This window comes from Rhizoctonia solani, chromosome 3 (genome assembly GCF_016906535.1).
Source record: "Rhizoctonia solani chromosome 3, complete sequence".
In the NCBI taxonomy this organism is placed as follows: Eukaryota; Fungi; Basidiomycota; class Agaricomycetes; order Cantharellales; family Ceratobasidiaceae; genus Rhizoctonia; species Rhizoctonia solani.
Window position 1 is genome coordinate 2,990,613 of NC_057372.1, and position 22,364 is coordinate 3,012,976.

A 22,364-nucleotide genomic window follows, 5' to 3' on the forward strand; every position below is an offset into this window, starting at 1 on the left:
CGTGATACGAGCGGTTTGCCCAGTTCGCATGTAATTCCTGTTATCTCATAATAGAACTGTATTAAAAAGGCGGGCCACGCGACACTCGGAGTCTGGAGCCCAAGTTGATACAAGTGATTACAGAAAAATAGTACTTATAAATAGCTATCTTCAAGTTAATGTTCACGTATTTGAAACAATCGTCTCACGCAAATGACATGCATTGTGTACTGTGGACAAAATCCAATTTGAAAATATACGTAGATAAGATCCATTCTATGCATATATTGATCATTTATATTTCTGCCCCATAAGTTGGACAACAACCATCCTGTCTATGTGTTTTTAGATTCCCAGGTATTGAATTAAGTCAGTTTATCTAAAATTACCATACCTTAACGACGGTGTGCAAGCGGCTGGTGCAAAATTTGATGTACTAGCACACTCAAAATCCAGCAGAAATCAAGCCGACTAAAGTCTTAGCAAATGTGTCTCATACCCTAATTCATACATCGTCCTAAAGGCCATACTACAATATGTGGAAGAAAAAGCATTGTTGATGAAGCGCATATAAATATATACAGGATACACAGGAGATCAATTGCAGCTAATACGAAGCCCTTGGGAATTTGGAACATGGTATAACAAACGAATGCCTAGCCTAGGAGCCCTAGTTGTTCATCCCAAGAAGAGTACGTTTGATCTTCACCTTCTGATAAAAACTGTTCATTACGCGGGCTTCGGCTTCCTCAAACGCCATATCCAACCTCTTGTTGAGCGACCGAACCTACCGGGGTTACATTAGCGTTGAGCTACTGTTATTTCAGTTAGGATCACTCACGATCGTGGCAATAAATTCATGTTCTTGTTCTTCTGGAAGGAGCCTTCCTATATATTTGAGGATCTCGGCAAAGGCCCCTTGATAACCTTTGTGTACAAAAAACGCATCGGGATCCAGAGGGTCTTGGAATGCTTGTCTAATCGAAGTCACGCGTTTCTCGTGCTTGGACGTGGCTTCGGCCGTGTGGCCGAGCTAAGACACCCAAGTTAGTGCGATTCACCAACCTAATTGTTAAGAGTACTTACATAAATAGATAATTGCAATGAAGTCATTCCATCGGTGGTTGTGTGGACTCCCTTGATCCATTGGGTGATCGATTCGGTTGCGGGATTCCACTCGCGGATACTTAACGGCTCTGGATCAACAACGCGGGGATTCCGCAATGCTTCAGGGATAATACCGAACAAGTGCTCTGGAAGATGAGACATCCTAGTTTGTTGGATACTTGAAAGACTGATGACTGTGAGATTTCATGATGCCCGGTTTGAGACGTCTTATATGCACGAGTTGTGGACGATGAGGCTTTCACGAATGGGGCATATGCCTGGACCCATGTCCAGCAGACTATGTTCTTGACGGACAAGTATGACCACCAAGCAAGGACCACAACGCTCTCATTTGTGAAGCAGGTCGTTTTGTGGACTGTGCTATGGTACGTCTCGTTAGGACCATTCCGAAAGCCAATTACGGCACATCCATCCATGGTCCATGTACACGTAAGAGACCGCCGGTATGAACGATCCACAACAATAATAGCCGCCCAAGAAGGATTTGATCACTTTGCCGTTGTGCTTTGTTCGGATCTCAGACCTCTAGGGCCGTGCATACGGCGCGCTTGTGGTTGGAATGTAGGTAACGCCAGAGTTCATGACACTCCTAATTAAAGCAAAAATACAACCCGAACCGTTCGTCTATTAATAACTAGAAACTTACCATATAATATGTATAACTTAACTTTACTATTAATAGCTTAAAGTTCTTGCCGCAACCGCCAAAGAAAAGAAAATACTATTGTAGTCTTTGCAGGAGCTCGTCGTCCAGCAGTGTGGGTCTTCTGAAAAGAAAGTACCATTGGAGTCAAAAAGATCAATACGTATTTGATTCCTGCTCCAAAAGTGCCCTGGTATAGACACGTAACGCTGTGCACTAAGTTTGTGTGAGCTATCCATGGACATAGAATCGAAGTCAAGAACGCACCGAGGGTCAAATGAATGCATTGGGCTTGTTTATTTTCGGTTTTGGACAAGATGTGCTATTACGTCAGCACCTACTGAGAACCCACGTAGACCGAATTCGAGACCCAAGGATGCGCACGTTACTTTCAGACAACGTGAGCCTATATGGCTATGCCAATGACGCCATGAAAAGAACCCAAAAAACGAGGTCTTTGGTCCACGATCATCAGAAATGGGGGAACTACAAACGTGAGACGATGGGGTATCATATGCGGGGTATCAAGGCGGTATTCTCTTGGTCGTTTTTATCAAGGTTGAATCTATAAGCCTAACCCCTCTAACATGGATATCGTTTGTGATTCCAGTTCGAGGTTGTTGTATGCAGCATTCCAATTCGAGGCGGGGTTCCAATTTGGTATGGCGATAAGCACCTTCCTCCTTCTCCTTCTCCTTCTGCAGCGGGTCAGATTAGGGTTGAGGGAGGGAAGAATGGCCGTGAATCGATTCAAGTTGTGCATCGCTGTTCTCACACACCTTTGTGGGAGACAAGGTCAGGTGGGAGAACTGGGGCCACGAAAGTTAGGGTTTGAAATTATTACCCACCTCGGGCCAAACAAACCCCGCCTTGAATCTGGGGCAACGTGCGTGCTATGTTGGAGCACTGCTTATATATACGTGCATGCGTAGAACAATCCAAGAGATCCCAACCTTCGATTCTGGAACTTATCTGGGACAAACGTGGCAAAATGTGATGAAATTCGAAAAGTCCGAAGAGGAAAGGAGATGGACGTTCCCGGACAGCGATATTGCCGCAATCGCCGATCATTTCGACGTGTCGTTCGGGCAATGTTTGGTGCGCATGTATAGCGATTGGATTGGAGCCTTATGAACACATGCGTGGAACGGTGGAGCGAGACTAGTGGTGAGCTCGTACCGCAGCACCATTTGCACGACAAATCACACTATCTTTATTTTTTGTTTGTGAGATAAAAATCGGCAATCATCCGCCCTTCGCCGACCGACCGACTAAAAATTTATAGAGATAGGCTAGGCGAGATACGATTTGATATGCATCCGTCAATTGAATCTGGAAAAAATTTATAGGGAAGTATAAAAGGGAAGGATAAGCTCGGCTCTGAATCAGGTGGTTTTTGGTCCCGGTCGGGATCGGACCGATCGTTTTGGGGCTGAGTCTCATATATCCGTCCGAGGTTGGGTCTCGAGTGCAGTTCTTGATCCCATCCCCCTCTGCCAAGAGTACGAGCCGAACGAGCCTTTGAAAAGAGGCAATTGGATGTGTTGTAAGTTTTTATTATCTTCGTACGTTATCCAATCTCGATCGAGTTTCGGTCGTCAAATTCCATTTCCTCGCTCTTCGTCCTCGACGCCAATAACACTATCCCTTCCCCTCCCTTACAATTACATCCTATGGCGCAATTACAGTTATTTAATCAGCGTGATGCCAAATGTGTCATGTATGTGGTACATCAGCCCGTCTTCATGCCATATAAGGGCCCTCCCCGCTATGTGTCATGCCCCACATTGCCCTTAAATACCAGACGCTCATCGCCTGGTTTTAGATTCACCCCGACTTGCCCGTGATTACTTTTGCTATAAAACAGAGCATTTTTGCTCTTGTTGCCAGTTCGAGTCCAGTCGAGTCATCTGGCGGTAGTCTATCTGTCATACTCCTTTGCCGAGCAAGTCTTCCGAGGGAGCACCGATTGGTCCACCGTAATATACAGGTAAGCAGTTTTTTTGATCCCGCTTTGTTTTAATATAACATTTTACCAGCAGGTTGAAGTTATTGGTCCCCTTTCAGTATGGATCTCGACACGAATTGGTGCCCAGTCTGTGGTTCGTGTGTTTTGTGCTCTATCAGTCCTCGTATTTATTTCGTCTCCCGCTTTTCATAGACCGCTTGATCGTTCCGGAAAGAATAACACTTCCCGATATCGAGTCACCCGCAGAGCCCGTAAAAACCATTAAACCCCCCAAACGAAAACCCGCCCACTTCAGACAAAACTCACGCTCCAAGCCTACCGGAATTGACCTTATGGCGAATAACAACAAGAGCGACGTCAAAACGCGAACAGTAGTTTCACAAGCCCCCTCGGCACTATACTGTTCTACTCAATGCAGGGAAAAAGACCAACGGTCATCGGAGAAGTTTAAATGGAGTTTGGAGACGATGTACTCTGCGGGAGGATCCACTGGCCCGGCAAGCCCTCTTTTCGTGAGCGGTAGCGAGTCGGAGGAATGGGTGGAACGGAGGTTGAGTGCTGGGACGACGACTAGTTCAAGCGGAGACGAGAGCAACGACAAGGCGGCGCTCTACGCCGGGTATCCGCTTACCTTTCAACGGAGGGACGATGAGAGGAGCAGAAAGGGGAGTTGGACTAGTTTGAAGGACCTTGGTGCGCCTGGAACGCCTCGAAATTCAAGCCCGGTACCTCAAAGCGCGTCTTCGGAACCCCAAAATACCACATATTCGCTTCAGAACTCTTCCATATCCCCTCAGCCAATACATAACCTTTACGCAGCGGACATCACGCCCACACAATCCCTCTATTCCGTCTCTGCCCAGGGCCTACTCGTCCGTCCGGCTTTGCTCCGCGCCAAAACAGAACTCACATCCCTTTCTCCGTTGGACGACGCGCCGAGGCTCTATCATCCTTCCAGCGTGCCCATGTCGAGGAACGGCTCGGGGACCAGACCGTCCAGTATCCGACACGCCTCGACGCCATCGGCCCCAAACTCCCCAACATACCGAAAAGTGACACCCTCCCAGTCGCACAGTCGTCGTCGAAGCGAAGTACTTTCACAGTCTTCGCTTTCAGATGCGAACCGAACCAAATCTTCCGATTCTATCAAGTCAAAAATTTCATGCCGCTTTATCCTGCACTAGTCATGCCCCCTGCTCCTCAAACCAGGATGGTAAAAAAATGGGTTGTGGAGGAAGAGAGGCTTGTGGAGAGGGAGGTCGAAGAGGTCCAGGAACAAGGTGAACGAAAAAGGTGCGCTTATCTATTACTCTCTTTTCGTCCATGCACTCATGGAGCTGTTACTTTTAGGATGTTTACATTCAATACCAAAATGAGGTAGTTCCTCAATTTTGGCCTTCATGTACAATATATTATGGGAATTCGTTGGTTTATGAGTTATTGTCAGCGTATATGATGTATATGTAAATGAAGAACTTGTACATATGGGTTGGGTGGTGTCCATGGGCTATCACATGCCTGACGATTTTATTTAAGTTATTGTTATCGTGGTTTTAATGTGCGGGGTTCGTTCATAATGTGGGGATTTAATTTCAGTTTTGTGCCGGGTCAACGCGAAACCTTGCCTTATCTCTGATACACCATCGCGGCACCAGGGCAGTGTACAAAGAGCCACCTCTCTGGTTTGGACATGCATTGAATAGATACGAGTAAACCCCGCCCTACATTCCCGTTTGCGTTCCTTTCTCGAAACTCGGATTAACCATGTGGGTTGGGCGAAAGAGTCCAGAACGTCTTAGTCACGTTTAGTCATCCGCAGGTCAACTTTCCGAATTGGGGTTTTTTCTCCGCCCCCGTGATTCCATTCCATAGTCACGCGATCTGGCTTCCGACTTATGGTTTTCGGTACGCGCCGCTTGGGAGCCGGGGTTAATAATGCGGTAATATGACGAGGGGTTATCAGACTGTTAACGACCACCATGACCTCGTTCTTATCTATCCCTCCCGAGCTCCTGATCGAGGTTCTGTTGAACGTTGAAGAACCTTGGGCGATTCATCACACTAATAGATTGTTACTGACAATCTCAGAGGTGAGCTATCGCGTTTTTTTCGTAGTGTTTTCCTAAACAGGTTGGTGGATATGATAGGATGAGCATTACTTGTATCTCCGAGACATCAGACTCCCGCCTTCGCTCGTCATTTGGAACGCGATAAGACGACGCGGGGTGGGCTTGTCGCCTGAATACTTACAACGTCTAATCGGTTAGTATACTATCTTTTTTCCTGTACCCTTTTCTTTGCCTTGATTGACGTATTTTCCATCAGACGGAGGAGCCCTTGTGCCTTTCTCCTTTGCCCAGCTTCTCACCAATCCCCGCATTCCTCGCCCCGCTCCCGCACGCGCCTTGCATAAACTACTCCAATCTCTTCAACCAATGACCAAAGCACTTCTCGTCGGTGCACACATGAAACCAATCACAGCCGCTCTGACACACGACGACGACCAGCGGGTGTTCGAGGCATTGTTTGGAGCCCCGACCGTTAGGAACGTACGGGGAGCGGCCAAAGCCTTGTTCGATCACCGAGCTTTTGTTCCATATTCGTTGGGCGACGAGACAGACGTAGGGAGTCTGCATGGAGCGTTCACTTCGGCTTTCGGTAAGCTCCACTCTCCGGTCATATCGGACCCAAGTAATATATTAACTAAGCACGGCTGCGAGCAGAATCGTATGCCAAGGGGAACGAATCGCCGCTCGATGCGCTGTTGGAATCGGAGACGGTGTGCACACTCATCAAGACGGACGAACGGGACCTCAAGTCTCATGTTCTCGTCGAGGCCTTTGCGATCGTTGGATCCGAGCTGGGTTCGAGGCTCCTGAGGCATGATGCGTTCTGGCGGCCGAGGGTGAACATTGTGGAAGCATTGCTCAGACTTGTGAGCTTCTTTTCCTTTCTTGCGCAGACATATTGACTAATTTGGCGATAGAACTCATCCGAAGCTAGTCTTGCGCGATTTATGGAAATTGCTACGACCCGATCTACTCCGTTCCCTCCGACAAACGGAAGGATGTCCGGGTTAGACTATACGCCTGAGGCCATCATGCATGCCCTTTCGTCGAAACTTTCACAAAAAATCTCGCCCGAATGGTTCATCAAGCACCACAAATCTCTCGGTCGGATATATTCCTACTTCACATCCTTTAACCCGTCCTTGTGCGACCAACTTGACTCGCTAGCACAAACAACACTAGAAAATGTCTTTCGACCCAGTGCTGTTAGTGAGCACCACGATTCGTCGATGCTTTGGTCGTTCTATTCGCAGTTTGGAGGCAGCACAAAGGAAAATATTGTACGTGAAGTGAGGGGAAAGGTCAAAGAATTGGTTTACGGTACGTCTTCTTCCCCCTTGGATAGCGTTTTCAATATGTAACCTTGGTCTGACTCTTCGTACAAGGCAACCCGCACCCACCGTATACATTCTCCGAATGGGGTGCGTGCCTTTACCTGATCGCTCAATTGGACGTGGAGGCTAGGGAGAAGATCTTGTCCGGCTTGATAAATTCTAAACACATTGGAAACACACAGGCGCAGACGATAGAAGTTGGGCTGGCGGCTGATGAGGAAGGCGCATTGTGGTTGGGGGAGGCAAAGAAACGCATGCAACGTTTCGGTATACCGCTTGTAATGTTTGGATTAGCTTGATTGTTTATACCCTTGATTTTTGTAATTCTATACTTTGAGTTTTTCTAGCCAGGGTTGGGCCGTATTGTTTGGGTTCGGCTCGGGGTGCGCCCTGCCGTGCTTGATACAATGGATACTCCTGGTAACCTCTCATTCTGCATGTTTATTTGGAAATTAAGAGTGCGGTCGCGGATTAAACCATTGAGAACATATAAGGTTATAAAAGACTGAATATGTTTTAACCCTATCTAGCCAACCTCCACTGCGCCTCGCCGCGGTGGTATATCCCTTGATTTGTACTAAGACACATGTTAGTTGTAGCAGAATTGGTAGATAATTGCATACGCTGGTTTTCAGAACAATAAAGTTACAGTAAGTATTTTTCTATGAAGAAATATGACCTAGGGAATGTCAGCGAATTATGCCCACATCGAAATTCATATATGTAGATCGGGTCGTTTTGGAGTCGCCGGATCTTGCAGAATCATGATCAGGTGCCATAGGGAGAGTATATAAACGGCGCTGGAGTTGTTTATACTTAAAGTTTGGTAAAGGCAGGAATGACCAGCCCTGGCGATACAATCTCTCTGGGACCCACACGAAAATCTTTACGTGAGACCACGGCTACCTAAGAAAGATGCACATACACCCAAAACTAATCCCCAGCATTTTGCGTTACAAATCCTCTTGGAGCTCAAATAATTATTAGATATGCGATAGTTGGCGTTTATATGCGCGCAATTCGACTTTTCCAAGGTGGGGTGTATGCGAGCAAAAAAGTCTACCAATTAGAGAAGATAGGCAGGGAAAGACTGGGCACTACCATGTACAGTAATTCGCCAGTTGACTGTGTAAAACCTAGAGGTACAAACTTTGAGTATGTTTACGCTACATGTGAGCTAGCGGTTCCACCGCACCAGAAGTCTGTCACAGTATCCATAGTACAGCCCAGCTTGTGGGGATGCGCATGATTTCCCACTGGAAATCATGTTGGCAATTAGACTTGTGTGATATATCATTCTTCGAAAGATACATGTGTCCCTCAATCACAAACGAAAGGGCGAACGGGATGGTTCGTTCGCCTAAGTACGTACAAGGTATGCCAAACTTCGGGAGCATAGACACCTTCTTTCGTTTGCCCGCTCTCCGCAGCGACCTTTTCCGTCATTTCTACATTCCAGAATTCACCAATATCATCGAACCGTGAAGCGGAATAGGAAAGTGCGATCCATATTGAACCAGGTAAAGAAAGAGCAGCGAGATGGAGTGCAAGTACTCGTACAGGTGAAATCGGAGATTGGGAGAAGGGAGAAGGCTTGTCGGGTCCGCAGGAAATAGCATCTGATGTTGATTTGTCGATAATCAGCACTCTAGCTTCTCCTGCAAGTTGACTCTCGACCTGCTCCCAGTTTAACATATCGATTTGCTTGTATTCCATCTTGACATCGCCGTATTTAGCCAGCTCGGATTGGCGTAACTGGGCGAGGCAGCTTTGCTCAAAATCAATATTTACTACTCGAGTGGAATATAATGATCGGAGGTCGAGCGACAGTTGAGAAGCCCAGAGCCAACGTGAAAAATATTTGTAGGGAAAGATTCATTACAACGTTGTTCGGGAAGTTTAGACGATGAATAGTCGTTTTCGTCACAGTTAAGAACCGGCTCCAATATTCGTGCCAAATGGGGCATCATGATATCACCCGGCCCCAGCCACTCGAAACATGTTTCTTTTTCGAATCGAGATTGCCAGTATGTAAGGCTCGAATAATCTGGCATACTAAGAATCGTAACAAGAGCCGGCTGATGAATGGCAGAGGCAAGAAGCAAGACGCGATAGATTTCACTCTTCGCGTTACTCGTTACAAAGTTAGGTAATAAGGTTCTGGGCAACAACATACTCACCAAAACTACTTATTTTTTCCAAAGTAGTACATTGGGACCCCTCGATTCTGTACCCCTCCTACTCGATAAAAGCGGGGTTCTGCTTCTCCCGTAGTTATCTGAGATATAATAGAAAATGCTTACGAGCACGTAAAGCCACGGCTGAGTAAGACTAGCGTCCGTGGCTTGGACCCGCCACCTGGAACAACGGCCGTTGAGAGAAATTCGAGGAATGCCATATAAAGTTCAGAAATGTATAATTAGATGCACCTGGGCTCTATTGAAAGTACCATTCTGTCTTGTCTTAAGCTTGTTATCGATGCCCACTTGAAAAAATCTTGAACCCCAAGGCGTCCCCGACCGCTTTCTGTTGCCGCGCCTGTACAAGATAAAGTCAAGCGGTCAAGCCTCACGCTTAATGACAGACTACGTATCATAGACTACTACCGAGAGTACGAAGGGAACAACTATTCTCCCCGCAGGAGCTAGCGGATGTTGGTCGCGATGTTCAGACCAAAGAGTATATTACTGACGAGATGATTATTCAACATGTCAGGTCTACGTTTAACTTGTAGATCGAACTTAGCATTGTATATTCTCTTTTTACCATGTCTTCAATATACTTCTTGGCTTGGCTAATGTATAACTATCTATCGTTATGTACTTCTGGGTTGTATGCATGTAGTATATCAAATGATTACATAACTACTTCTGCCTCTGTTTACACGTGTGGTCGCAAACCCCTCAAGTTCGATAAAAACGTCATATGAAACATCCCATCAGTATCGGTTTAGAGGGGTCCCACTGTACTTGACTCCAGACGACTCCGGGGTCCTCTGGAGCGCACCGTGTTAGGCACACGGCGCTGATGCGCCGTCACGTGACCGTACCGGTCCTCGACGGATCCGCGGTCTTCTACCCCTACCCCCCCTCTATATATACTTCTGTGCCGACGCTCCTATTCCTACACGCTCGTCTCTCAACCTCTCGCGCTCTGCGCTCGTACTGAGACTTCCCCGTGCAGGTGTCGGACACCTGACACACCGCAGCTCAGTCACTTGACAGTAGAACTCCGGAGAGCTCTAAAGAATACCAGGATTTAGTTGAGTACGATCATCTACTAGGGAACCTTGCGTGGTCGAATGGTATTTTGTGATGGTCTGGTTGTCTGGTTGTCATTTACTAACCTTATCTCAACAAAAACACCCATGATGGAGAAATGGGCGCCTCAAGTACTCCCGATTGAGTGGCCATAGTATACTGAGCTCTCCACACAAAGTACTCACGAGTTATAAACTAGAATGGCGCGCTAATTATTAACATTACGTGTGAAGGTGAAAAGACCATACCCTATTCTCCTTGTCCCTTCGTAGATGAAACGATCCTATGTTCCATAGCTAGATCACACGCTATTGAGTTATGTTGGTTTGAACTCATAAGTACATCAGCCATTGGTAATATATACCATAGAAGTTAACAGTGAAGTATGGACTAATGTGTGGTGTTTCCGGTACTCTAGCCTCGCTGGTGAGTCTGGTAACAACTTTTATTGTGTATACACCTTAACCGCGATATCAATGCTTCCTCAGTGTGAGTGGGAAGCTATCCTGACATGCAACTCTCCAAATCCCATACGCCATGTATCAGTGCCGGCCTGCAAGAAACCAGCATCAATCTCTTCTTTCCCTTCATCCCATCCCTTTTCGACATGTACGATCCACTCTTCTCGAGTGAGAGCACGGGGCGAATCCGGTACCCTGTTTTGATGGAATTGCTATACCATTAATCAGCACCAATCTCCGAACTAAACTTACTTGTTGCTATTCGAGCTGTCTTGGTCCCTGTGCAAGTTACTCTCTACGAGAGGTGGAGAAATCTCAGTAACACTCACATTTGTGGAGTACAACTGTTCACGCAGTGAAAGGGTGAAGCTCTTGACGAACGCCCAAGAATACACATTCATTGGTTAGTGAATAGGACATGGCAATCATTCCGCCTACCTTGGTTGCACAATATACTGGGAATGTAGCTACCGGGATGTACGCCAAACCAGATGCAACGCTTTGGATCAATGCGCGTGGCTTTTGTTTCAGATGAGGAATAAAGAGCGCACAGAAGTAGGCCTAAATAGCCTGTGTTGGTACTGGTGATGGCCCATCAGAAACAAGACTTTGCCAGTCCAGTAATATTTGTATTGACTTCTTGAGTTATTGCGTTCGGGTCGGCTCCTTCCTCAAAGTTGAGTGGTTTCTTTCATTACATTCAGTTTCAGCTCTACAATGGAACTAGAAAATACCGCCTTGTATTCCAGCGTTGTTGAAGAGGCAGTCAATCTCTGGAGCTTCCTTGGTCACCTTTTCTACGAAATCCGGGAGCGAGGATATATCGCTAACGTCCACAACAAAATATCCGTCAACACCGATTTCCCTGGCTGTTTGCACCAGATTTGATTCCGTCCTCCCAGCAATGTAAACCTTCTTCCCGCGCTTGATTGGTAATTGAGCGAATACTTTACCCAGGCCTAGATGGTTCCGATAAGTCAAAACGTTAGAGCATACCCGGAAGATGACATGTGTTGTGTGTGTACCTCCACCACCAGTAGTGACAAGTGCACAGTTCCATGGCTGAGAAGATATTTTCTGGTAGTAGTGAGTGGCTAATGTTTTCTGTTAGAGTTGTGCTTTTGGACGAGGCTCAATCCTCCACCTTATATGCGGCGTTGACCAAATCATTGCCGGTGAACTAGCGGATTGGAAAGGCACTCTCCCAGTCTTTACGGGGGGTATTACGCCTACTTGCTTACGTTCTTTATAGTTACCTACTATTGCACGATATTTATAGCTGCGTTATGATGAGTAAGTGTATCACGTAGCTGTGCTCAGATAGCATAATTTTGAGTAGTTTACTCCCCTTCTACTTATCATCTGCTCTCTTTACTGTTGTTATATATAATGCAATTCACGGTCACGTATTCTCCATTTCATTCATTTGGCTAGCTGAGGATAGCTGGTAGACTTCCCTTGGTTTTCTCTCCCCCAAATCGACCAGTAGACACAACTACTAAGTAATTGAAACGTGCGTCCCCGACTGAGACCTGTGTAGGGGTTCACTGAATATTTCACACCAGGTTCACGTTTAAACCAGTGATTTTAGTCACTTCACACAATAAATCAAATGCATAATGCTGCCTAATTGTATGATGTTTGATTCAGCCTCTTGATCGGCCTTGATATCGGCAAACGGGGTTGCGTGTACAATTTCATGTTGTGAAAATATTATTCTTACTCTTGATTACATATCTCAATTCGAGCTGGGCGACGGAGGTATCTCATGTGTAGTGAGGCGAATAATCATATCAATAGTCGAACGCAAGGGTTCGAGCCTGTGCTTATGTGATCTTTGCGCATGATCCTGCGGGAGTCGCAGTTTCTTGATGCATTGCGTGCAGAGCTCGGCATACATCTAGGCGAATGTAGTTTAAACCGGTGGTTCGATTGTTTTGTTCGGAAGAAGCCTCAACCCATGCTGAGGAATGGGTAGGTGCTGGGTATCTATCCATCAGAAAATCCAACACACCAGTTAGTGGCCTGGTAGAATCGCGGGCCCTGAGGAAGTAGTCAACTATGTACGAGACGGGCAAAAGCATCAGAGCGACGCTCGCCGTATGCGGTAAGAAATATTAAAGATAAGTGGGAGACCAGTAGTCCGAGAGATAAAGTAAAATAAACAAATAAATAAAAATATCGAGGAGTTGGAGAGCTAAATTTGGAAAGGGCTCGATGAATCGAGGAACTTTGGCACGTGATTAGCTCTACCAATGGTTCCTGATTGAGTTCACGTGCACCCGTGGACCACAACCGCAATGGCCAAGGCCCCGCCATCACCTTTCAAAGTTCTTCGTATACATAACGTCCAGATCAACACCCTGCATTTCTCTAATGAAAACGAGTACCTGGTTGCTGGAGATAGCTCTGGTAGAGTCAGCATAACATCGACAAGAACATTTCGGCCTATTGCGGACTGGAATGCTCATACAGATAGCGTCTTGGGTGTGCAAGAGTGGGGTGGTATGATACTTACGTAAACCGGTTTTGCTATCCTGGTGGCAGGTGTTTGACAACATATGTAGGCATGGTCGTGACAATAAACTCCATTTTTGGAACTTAACTCCACCTGCGCCTCTTCTTACGGATGCAGCTAGCACACCTAATCTCTCGGCACCTATGCTCGCCTCGTCCATGGATGTTAATGCTTTAAACTACTGCCGCTTTTCTTTGTATCCTACCCAGTCAGATCCACCTAGAGCCTTGCTCGGACTTCCAAATTTGATCGAATCTGAACTTGTTGATATTTGGGATCTTCCAGGGAAGACCAGGCTACATGCTGCGATTGGAACGATCAAAGGTGCTCCTCCGAGAACGCCATTCTCTGACGAGGGTCGTGATATTTACAAGACAGGTGTGTATCTTTAATTTGCCCTATCAAAACCCGTAAATTTTCAAGTACGAGTCGGGCAATAAATCGCCGTCTTTCCAGGAATCGTCATGTCACTTCATGTTTCCCAGACAGAATTGTACATGCGTGTCCTAGTTGGCTATGAAAGTGGGAATGTCACGCTTTGGATTCGTCGGCTATCCGATAGCCCACGATCAATTGAAGGAAATGGATGGAACAGCGTTTGGAATGTGAAAAATCACCTGGAAGCAGGTAGGTTTGTGTTCCTTGAACATCCTGATGGTAATGAAATCCTGGAAAATTAGTGATGGGGATGGCCGTTACCTGCGACAATACTATGGCGGCTTCCGTATCGGCCGATCACCTGATATGTCGATACGATCTCAACCCAGAGCCAGGGGCCGACGCTGTACATCTTGCCCGCACGAAACAAAACATTTAGGAAATGGTGCCGTAGCATTCCGTGCTGATGGCCGCGTGTTGGGTGCTGCCGGTTGGGATGGTGCAGTTAGGCTATACTCGACTGGTCTTCGTCGAACAGATGAGGCCGGGAAAGGTATAGTCATCGATCGGAGCCGAAAGGTACGCAGCCTCGGGACGCTAGAGCATTTCAAGGAGAGTTGTTTTGCTATGGCTTTTGCGAATGAATTACTCGAAGGAGTGGGTAATTTTAGATCGATCAAAGACGAAGACAACATGTCTCTGGACGCACTTGAAGATCGCTCTAAATGGCTGGCTGTTGGAGGGAAAACTGGACGCATTGCGATTTGGGAATTGGACTCGTTTGAAAAGCGCTGATTCTTTGCAAGAAAATTTTTGTAGCATCCGGCCACTGAAAGAGGCTCTAGCGTCCGCCGAAACCCAACCGTTGGTGCTGCTATCGACCAATCCTTTTTTTCTTGATGGAAAGCATGTGTGGCATGAATGTATTGAGCACATAGCTGTCATAACACGAGGTTTTAAACCAAACGGCCGGGGTTCAGGTTACAGGGGACCACTTACTATGTGAAGTAGTCCTCACTAGGCAAATATCGGCATTCACCATATACGCTACGACTTCGCAAGCCGATTAGCCTCCTTCATGGGACTGGCAATAGTTGAAATATTATTGAACGCCATACGCTAATCACGCATATGTTCAGGTTAATCCACTCAATAATACAACTTATGAATGCGCGCCCCTAAGCGATCTAAGCCGAGGAGTTTATTCCTTGGCAATGGGGTCGCACTGCGGAAAACGGGATCGAGTCAACGAAACAACGGCCTCCGGTAGCAGTAGTGTGGCGAAGCTCAAGTTATGTGTTCCATGGGTGGCACCAGATCCTGGGAGAACGTTCTAGCAGGCGCGGAAGTGGTAAAGTTTGGCGACTCGGCCCCGCAACCACAGTGGAGCGGCCAACTTAGACTCCAAAGTTGGCTCACTTATATCAGAGCAATCCCTGAGACGGTCACGTGAGCGTGTAGCTCTGCTCCGGGACAATCCCCTGGCTGGGACCGAAACATTCCCGTGCACTAATCGCCTGTCCAGGCTTCGGTACGGCTTATACATACGAAAGGCTCATGCGCCTCGTGTTTGAATCCCCGAAATTTGGGGCGCATGCGTAAGTGGAACGGAATCAAGACGCTCGAATACATTTATTTGGCTCACGTCTCCACGGTAGCGTAGGGAAAAGCCCACCCACATGTCGGTCAGTACCTTTTGCTCAATATTAGATTAATACTCAGCCATCATCGCTCATTAGCAATTTGTAAATCCTACTTCTGTCTCTTCCGAGGCAAGGAGAGCCACACAAGGCTCAACGGGCGATTCTACCCTCATATCCATCTCGACGAGGTTCAATCTTGAATCCCCAGATATACAAGACTCAGACTTAGTTCTGGTGGCAAAAGACAACGTCTATTTCTACGCCCATAAGAGCATCCTTCTCCTAGATTCGTCAAATCGTTTTGGGTCTCTGATTCCGCTTGGTACGAACGAAACCCAATCTCAAGGCATTGGTGGCCCCACATCTGTATCTTCAGGGCTTGCCACTGCCCATACCTTTATCAAACAGATCACACATCTGAAGTCTTGAATGTCGTTCTTCACGCTATCTACAAATTTTCAGTCGAAGGCTACCGCCCATCTCCTGCCACACTACGAAAAAGCACTCATGCTTTATCATCATTAGGCTACAACCTCAGTTATGTGTACGCTCCTCACTCCGAGCTTTTCATGCTTTTCTTACAGGCAGGGGTTGCTGAGCCTCTTGAGATGTATGCGCTGGCTGCACAATATGCGCTCGAAGATCTTGCTGTGGCGGTCAGCACATTTACTCTATCTGTATCTCCGAGCGAAATAACCGATGAGCTTTCCGTGCAAATGGGGCCCATTTATTTGAGACGTCTCTTTTGTGAGTTTCTGCCGTCATCTATTGCCCATATATTGATTTAAAGGCTACTAGTCCTTCACCTTGGCCGTGCCGATGCCCTCAAGCGCCTACTATACCCCCCGCCTATTCCTCATACTTCTTCCCCAGAACCGAACTGTGGGCCCGAAACTCACAACGCTGTCTCAAGAATATGGGCATTAGCCTGTGCAACAGTGGTGGTTGAAAACAACCCCAATAATTTGGCCTCAATCTTTGCCCCCCTGAGCGCTCAACTACAGTGTCCAAGATGTCGCCAAACTCTGCAAGAGAGGGTTGCAACTCTGATCAACGACTGGGGATCAATTAAATGTACTATATAGAAATCAGATATTTAAATACGTGTTAGCAAATCCATATTATACATAATGACAAAATAGGCCGCACAAGTCAATTTACACTCCCACTATTAGTTTCATCGAGTAGCACACAAAGGGGGAATACTGTTTGTGAAATTTAGGGCTAATTAATGAACAGCTATAGTCCTTTCAGAGAACAGAATACTCACGGAAGGGTAAGACGCTCGTTTGAGTCTCACCCCTATCTATCCGCGGCCACTTTTCCTTGTGCTCTATGTAAACCTAATCAATACTTCGGTAGTTAAATCCCTAACTCCCATATCAAGGTATCAGTAGCTTTAGATATAGGAGTTTATTGTATATAAGCCCGTGGCCCTGTCGGCGTTCAAGCTCAGGCTCGAACAAGACAACTTCCCTAACACCAGGTGTATCAGCTCAGCTGCATCGTGGTATTACCCTAAAGCTCAATATACTATATCACATTGTTCTCCGACCCTTAATTAAGTTCTACAGGATGTGACTATGGTACTGTCACGCTCAATACACGCACCTAGGGGTATATGCGTGATTCTGGCGTGAGATTGCAAAAAATAGAGACTTGATTCCATGCATGATTGATTTTCGGCTTGAAATCTAGCTCAATCGAAGCACCTCCAGGGTGCCCAACATCAGCACTCGGGCGATTCCCCTACCGCGTTTCCCTTTTCCGCACGCTTTTTGCCTCGCCGAATGAGCTAAACACTAGGTTGTATCAATTACTTACTGGTGCACTTAATTCTATTGGAAATGAATCCAATATCACTGCGGTTTCTTGAAAATTGGAGTTTCTTCAGTTACAGACAGCAGAAGATAATCACGTGACCGGTTTAAGCTACCACCGGTGCCGTTGTGAAATTACCGGGTGCCATATGCATGGATAGAACGACAATCTGCATGTGGCGCATAACCTTCTTGTGGGTCAGATTCTATGTTCGATCAATTGACAGCCGGCTCACAAAGCACGAGATTCATATCTGGACTCTTCGCCCCAGCCCGAAGGTTGATATGAAGCGGGAACTGTTAGTGAGGTACTAGACCATACGTGACAGTAGTTTGGGGGGAAATCCCTCCGGATCGAGATCGAAACCAAAACAAGTTATCGTTCGCTCGGGAACAAGGCCCCTTTAATAACGCGTAAGCTCGACAGCCTTCTTACTAAATGAGCCCCGCGGAGACCGAATTTAAATTAAATCAGCTTATCTATTTGGAGAGGTGTATTGACGGGTTCAAGAAGTAATTTATCAAACCTATGATTATATCCTCAAACAATTATACCAGCCCATTGACATGATAAGTTGACATGATACAAATACAATAGGTAGGATGCAGATGTGAATCGAGGTTATAATAAAACATGAATCCTTAGTTAATTCTGCCCAAGCGCTCGTTAATAGTAGTCAATGTTTTCTTTTGATAACCATCCGACTCGAAACCAAGTAGTCTTCCCAGGTTACCTCTTCTCCATTACTAGCTGATCCATGCCACAGATGATCCAACACCTGCGAGAATCCAACACGACTAAAAAGAAACGATCTGCATGTTTCCGCTTTAGCCACACATTTCCATAAAGCCAAGCGGTGCGTCTCTTTTCTAGCGCATACACCAGCCTAATACTCTTTGCTTCAACTCGTTACTTGAAAATCCGCCAAGGTGACTTACAATTATTGCAGGAAAGAAAAGATGCACAGCCAAACTGGGGCTGGCTTCGACCAACCCACACAGTTGCGATACTTGACTGCATGATGCTTGGACAAGTGGATCGTGGCTCTTGAGATTGCCAACAGCCTACGAGTTTGAAACTGAATAAGATTATCGGGATTCTTATGCAACAAAATGAGAGCATACCATATATAAATAGAGCAAGGTCATGTGACGGAAAGCTTCTATGATAGCGAGTCTCCCAATGATTCTCCATGGATCGGTAGGATTAAAACCATAACTATGACGAGGACACCAGTTCAAGACCTCGCGCTCGCATTGGGCCCATTCATTCAGGTTCCGAGTGCAAGTATCGATATTCTGTTTTCTCCAAATGTTGATTCTACAAATTACCAGCATCAGATATAACGGACACCCAGGGAGCCATTCATCCCATGGTAGGTGAGCCAACTCCGGTATAAGAACAGGATCCCACAGAATCCTTTGGGGGCGGCCAAAAATAAACGATTCCATAATGTCCATAGTTGCAAATCTGGAAAGCCCGGCTCGAGTCGACAAAAGCACCTTGTGTAAGGATGGGCCAGACCTGATGTTTCGCCAGATATCCGGCTCTGTTTGAGTTATTTTTACGAAGAATGGGACGGCAAGATGTAAAGTTCCATAGGCTAGCGGTGAATTTATGAGGAACCGTAAATCAACCAACTAATCGGACATCAGTATACTTGTTCAAGAAATATAACTTAACCTACCTCCAAGACAGCCAAGAGCCACCCACTCAGTTCTTGTACAAGCATATCTTTCCAATTTATATTGCTTATTTGTTGATCGAGGCGATCTAATGTCTGGTTATGTCTTTCGATGCCCTTCCCACTGTGGCCCAATATTGCAGCTTGGTAGACTTTGGCACCAACGAATAACGACCAGCAGACACTTTGTGATATTGTTATGGTTGTGATGACGCAGCTCTGTACGAAACTTCCCTCATGTGAAGTAAATTCGAAAGCCATTAGACTATAGGCATGTATATCTAACAATATTCAATTATGGCACTCAATTGATCATGACTTGGCTCACATTGCGCAGCAATAAATTCAGTTACAACAACCGAGGTATCGAAGTCGCGATAGATTGTATAACCCATGTGAGGCCAATAGCTTGGGGAAGTTGAATTCATACTAGAATGTACCCCTGAGAGTGACTGACTTGATTGGATCTGAAACAGCGAATTATCTCTAGAAATAGGATTCTCACTCGCTCGACGTTGACTTGAGCCAAGCCCCCCGGGACCATCCATAGAAATATTTGTAGTAGGGTATGTGTCATAAGGTACATTGTGTAGCCCCCTAGCAAGTGGAGTTTCAGCCTGAAGGCGTTCAGAGGGATGTCGTTGTGAGCTGGCTCCTAGCATTGATTGTAGGGGCCAGGCAGTAGTCGGTACCGATTGAGCAGTGGGACGAGAAGTGTCGCTTTGATTAGAATCCTGCTCTAAGCCTGGTACCTCTTGGATACTGGTGTCGAATTGGGGGAGTGTGTTCAATCCATAGGTGTTATCTTCATTTCTGATTACGTATCCAAGGCACTTAAAACCACCTATCTTGCACCGATTACAAGCTGGGTGTGTTCTATCGCATTTCTTTCGTCTAAAACACCCTTATATCTAAGCTTTATAAACAATTCCATACACGCGCTTACCTTTCGCGACATGTGATACAGCTCAAAGGATAAGGTCCAGAACTTCGCTTTGCACACATTGAGAATTCGGAACAATGTGGTGTCGGTAGAGTGTCAATGGATTACGTAAACACCAGCGCGCGCCAAAGGAAGCGATGCGCGCGAAGCGTAAATAAACTAGATTGGCCAGAGATCGTTAAGATATGTGCTCAAGGGGAGTCAACAAGCCTTACGTTTCTCTGCTGAATATTCAATCTGGTACTATATGCCCGGATCTATTCCTTTAAGCGGAAGATGAATAATCCAAATGGTCCGGCTGCTAAGGGCCTGGGCGTTGTGTGTTGCAATTGCTGCCCGTGGCAAGTGAGATTTAAACCCCGCGCGCTGGTTCATCGCTGGTTCGTCACTAAGACCCTAGACGTCTCATTCTGCTTGAGCAGTTGACGTGTTCAATAGGGGGAAAATCTCACCCAAGCAATAGCTTCAGCTGCCGCGCGGTGGTCGGACATGTATGCCAAAAGAGTATCTGGGCCTTATCCATTGAGCTGCATCACTTGTCGGGAAAGGTGAGTTTTATCGGTTATTGTTCATTCCTCCGCAAAACGACTCTTCTCCAGGCGAAAGAAATGTGATAGAACACATCCAGCTTGTAACCGATGCAAAGCTAGTGGGTTCACATGCTTGGGATATGCATCAAGAAACACCGGTTCGAATTCTCCTGCTGTCGTAACAGGATCGGCTTCACAAGTTCAATCCATTGGGCCACCTGATGCAGAATTACCGCGCACTGATCGAGGTGAAAATTCTTCCACAATCCACACGCATCGCATAGACGTCACTCAGGTTTCGAGACCTATATCCGACACATTCAACATTCCTAATGTGCATTCACAGACGCAAGCCGCTATTGCGTCACCCCAACAACCACCTGCCACATCTTTAGAACAGCTCCTAACTGGCAATTGCGGTGATTCCGGATCATTCTTCGATTTGAATCTCCTACATAACTTCGGTTCTCTTACTTCTACCGGGCCCGCCGAGACCGCCGAATACCAGACCAAGGAGTCTTCAACCAAGTCCTCTTTGAATGACTGCGAAATAGAAACAAATTCAAATTTGCCAGCTGGCTATGATTCAATATGGGTATCATGTTTGAGGAGCATTGCTTTGGCACGGGTCAAGGAAATGCACCCAAGTTGTACTCTGTACATCAGTCCTGATACTTCGGCCGTAGCGGTAGAGTATATCACATCGCAATGTGAGTTTGTTTCCTGGTTTTAGTTTTGGTGCCTTATGCCGATTTTCTTTGCAAGATGGACGTGCCTATAACTTAATGTCCCTGGAGTTAGCGAGCCAAAAAGAAAGCTTTTTCAAATTTTGGATTTCTGTAGGAATCACCCTATCGAAAAGTGCATTCTGGTCACTCTTTATCGGCGCAAAGATCTATGAAGCCGTAATGTCTAATTACACCACGATCAGCAAACAATACATCAAAACTCTAGACAAATTCGAGCGACAAATTGCTTCGCTGAACCGAAATGGGATGCCCATAGAAGAACTAACTGGCTGGTTATTTGCAGCCTTGGAAGTAGGTTGATGCTTTCTTTCTCATTCAGACAAACATTGAGTTTAAGAGTAGCTGTTCGAATTGAGATTCTTAATTAACTCTCGCCTTGCTTATAAAACGATCACTCTCGCCGTGCCAATATTCCTAGACATCCTAGCTCTGGAGTCAACAATCTGGTGTGCACCAACGGGAGATTTTAGGACATTCGGGCCGTCTCTCCATAGCACGCTCGTATCCCCCCAAGTTGGACTCGGAAGATTCGCAATGGCTGATGTAATAATGTCGCTGTTTACTGGACTCCCACAGTTCGCACCTTGGGAAGCGAGCTTTCTGCCTGAATTGGCCCATCTTGGCTGGGAAGAATGGATTCCTGGGTGTCCGCTCATTTTCCTCCTGGTTTTCAGCCGGGTGAACGCTTGGAGGCATCGAGACGCATCTGTATTCCATGATCCAGATGGATGGTTGCTTTGTGAAAAGCAAGTAAAAGAATGGCGTCCAGATTGTTGTGTTGTGGATCAAACCCAGTCTTGGCAAGTTATTGGGAGGCTGGCTATTCAAGAGGCTCTTCGACATACGACATTGATATACTTGTATATGGTGCGTATTAACGCTCTATCCAGCCCGTTGCATCGCTGAAACCTTCCTCAGGGAATGTGTGGGCTCAAGAGTGGTGACCACCGGGTCCAAGCGTCCTGCAAACAAATAGCCCAGATCTGCAAATTAGTACATGCCAACCCGAACATGTCGGTCCACCTCTACTTTTCCGCACTAGTCGTGAGAAAATTTCCCCATCTCTTTTCAAAATTAGCAGGGTGTTGATTCTGAATCGTGTTCTACAGGCGGGTATATGCGCAGTCAACGAAAACACGATCTGTCATTTTTAAATGCTTACAATTAGGTGAAGCTGTCGGTCTTTCTTGTTCTCGAGTGCTGGATTTTCAGCGATGATCGAGCACTTGTGGTTTGGCGCTGGAGCAATGGTGCC

General features: G+C 46.3%; 8 protein-coding genes across 8 annotated transcripts; 5 read left to right on the top strand and 3 right to left on the bottom strand.

Annotated features, from left to right (window-relative positions):
• Positions 1 to 649: 649 nt before the first annotated feature.
• RhiXN_03372 (uncharacterized protein) lies at positions 650 to 1,248 on the bottom strand (the record flags this gene model as incomplete). The annotated part of the gene is made up of 3 exons (XM_043323189.1): positions 650 to 766; positions 821 to 1,012; positions 1,066 to 1,248. 3 exons carry the CDS (start codon positions 1,246 to 1,248, stop codon positions 650 to 652), a joined length of 492 nt encoding a protein of 163 aa, XP_043178685.1.
• Positions 1,249 to 2,337: 1,089 nt separating this feature from the next.
• Positions 2,338 to 5,100, top strand: RhiXN_03373 (Ecl1 domain protein; the record flags this gene model as incomplete). The annotated part of the gene is made up of 7 exons (XM_043323190.1): positions 2,338 to 2,636; positions 2,683 to 2,848; positions 3,576 to 3,740; positions 3,793 to 3,856; positions 3,912 to 4,785; positions 4,836 to 5,012; positions 5,070 to 5,100. 7 exons carry the CDS (start codon positions 2,338 to 2,340, stop codon positions 5,098 to 5,100), a joined length of 1,776 nt encoding a protein of 591 aa, XP_043178686.1.
• A 598-nt stretch (positions 5,101 to 5,698) lies between these two features.
• RhiXN_03374 (Ecl1 domain protein) lies at positions 5,699 to 7,421 on the top strand (the record flags this gene model as incomplete). Its single annotated transcript, XM_043323191.1, has 6 exons — positions 5,699 to 5,809; positions 5,867 to 5,981; positions 6,045 to 6,377; positions 6,443 to 6,654; positions 6,706 to 7,108; positions 7,174 to 7,421. 6 exons carry the CDS (start codon positions 5,699 to 5,701, stop codon positions 7,419 to 7,421), a joined length of 1,422 nt encoding a protein of 473 aa, XP_043178687.1.
• A 1,021-nt stretch (positions 7,422 to 8,442) lies between these two features.
• On the bottom strand, positions 8,443 to 8,838 carry RhiXN_03375 (methyltransferase domain protein; the record flags this gene model as incomplete). The annotated part of the gene is made up of 1 exon (XM_043323192.1): positions 8,443 to 8,838. One exon carries the CDS (start codon positions 8,836 to 8,838, stop codon positions 8,443 to 8,445), a length of 396 nt encoding a protein of 131 aa, XP_043178688.1.
• A 2,028-nt stretch (positions 8,839 to 10,866) lies between these two features.
• RhiXN_03376 (short chain dehydrogenase) lies at positions 10,867 to 11,903 on the bottom strand (the record flags this gene model as incomplete). The annotated part of the gene is made up of 6 exons (XM_043323193.1): positions 10,867 to 11,038; positions 11,096 to 11,214; positions 11,282 to 11,404; positions 11,481 to 11,531; positions 11,636 to 11,802; positions 11,840 to 11,903. The coding sequence occupies 6 exons, from the start codon at positions 11,901 to 11,903 to the stop codon at positions 10,867 to 10,869; spliced, it is 696 nt and encodes a 231-aa protein (XP_043178689.1).
• Positions 11,904 to 13,143: 1,240 nt separating this feature from the next.
• Positions 13,144 to 14,534, top strand: RhiXN_03377 (WD40 domain-containing protein; the record flags this gene model as incomplete). The annotated part of the gene is made up of 4 exons (XM_043323194.1): positions 13,144 to 13,361; positions 13,411 to 13,739; positions 13,818 to 13,988; positions 14,179 to 14,534. 4 exons carry the CDS (start codon positions 13,144 to 13,146, stop codon positions 14,532 to 14,534), a joined length of 1,074 nt encoding a protein of 357 aa, XP_043178690.1.
• A 762-nt stretch (positions 14,535 to 15,296) lies between these two features.
• RhiXN_03378 (WD-40 repeat-containing protein) lies at positions 15,297 to 16,467 on the top strand (the record flags this gene model as incomplete). Its single annotated transcript, XM_043323195.1, has 5 exons — positions 15,297 to 15,337; positions 15,403 to 15,424; positions 15,479 to 15,734; positions 15,791 to 16,129; positions 16,181 to 16,467. The coding sequence occupies 5 exons, from the start codon at positions 15,297 to 15,299 to the stop codon at positions 16,465 to 16,467; spliced, it is 945 nt and encodes a 314-aa protein (XP_043178691.1).
• Positions 16,468 to 20,319: 3,852 nt separating this feature from the next.
• RhiXN_03379 (Fungal Zn(2)-Cys(6) binuclear cluster domain) lies at positions 20,320 to 22,263 on the top strand (the record flags this gene model as incomplete). Its single annotated transcript, XM_043323196.1, has 6 exons — positions 20,320 to 20,378; positions 20,430 to 21,070; positions 21,126 to 21,400; positions 21,452 to 21,976; positions 22,028 to 22,153; positions 22,219 to 22,263. The coding sequence occupies 6 exons, from the start codon at positions 20,320 to 20,322 to the stop codon at positions 22,261 to 22,263; spliced, it is 1,671 nt and encodes a 556-aa protein (XP_043178692.1).
• Positions 22,264 to 22,364: the final 101 nt, after the last annotated feature.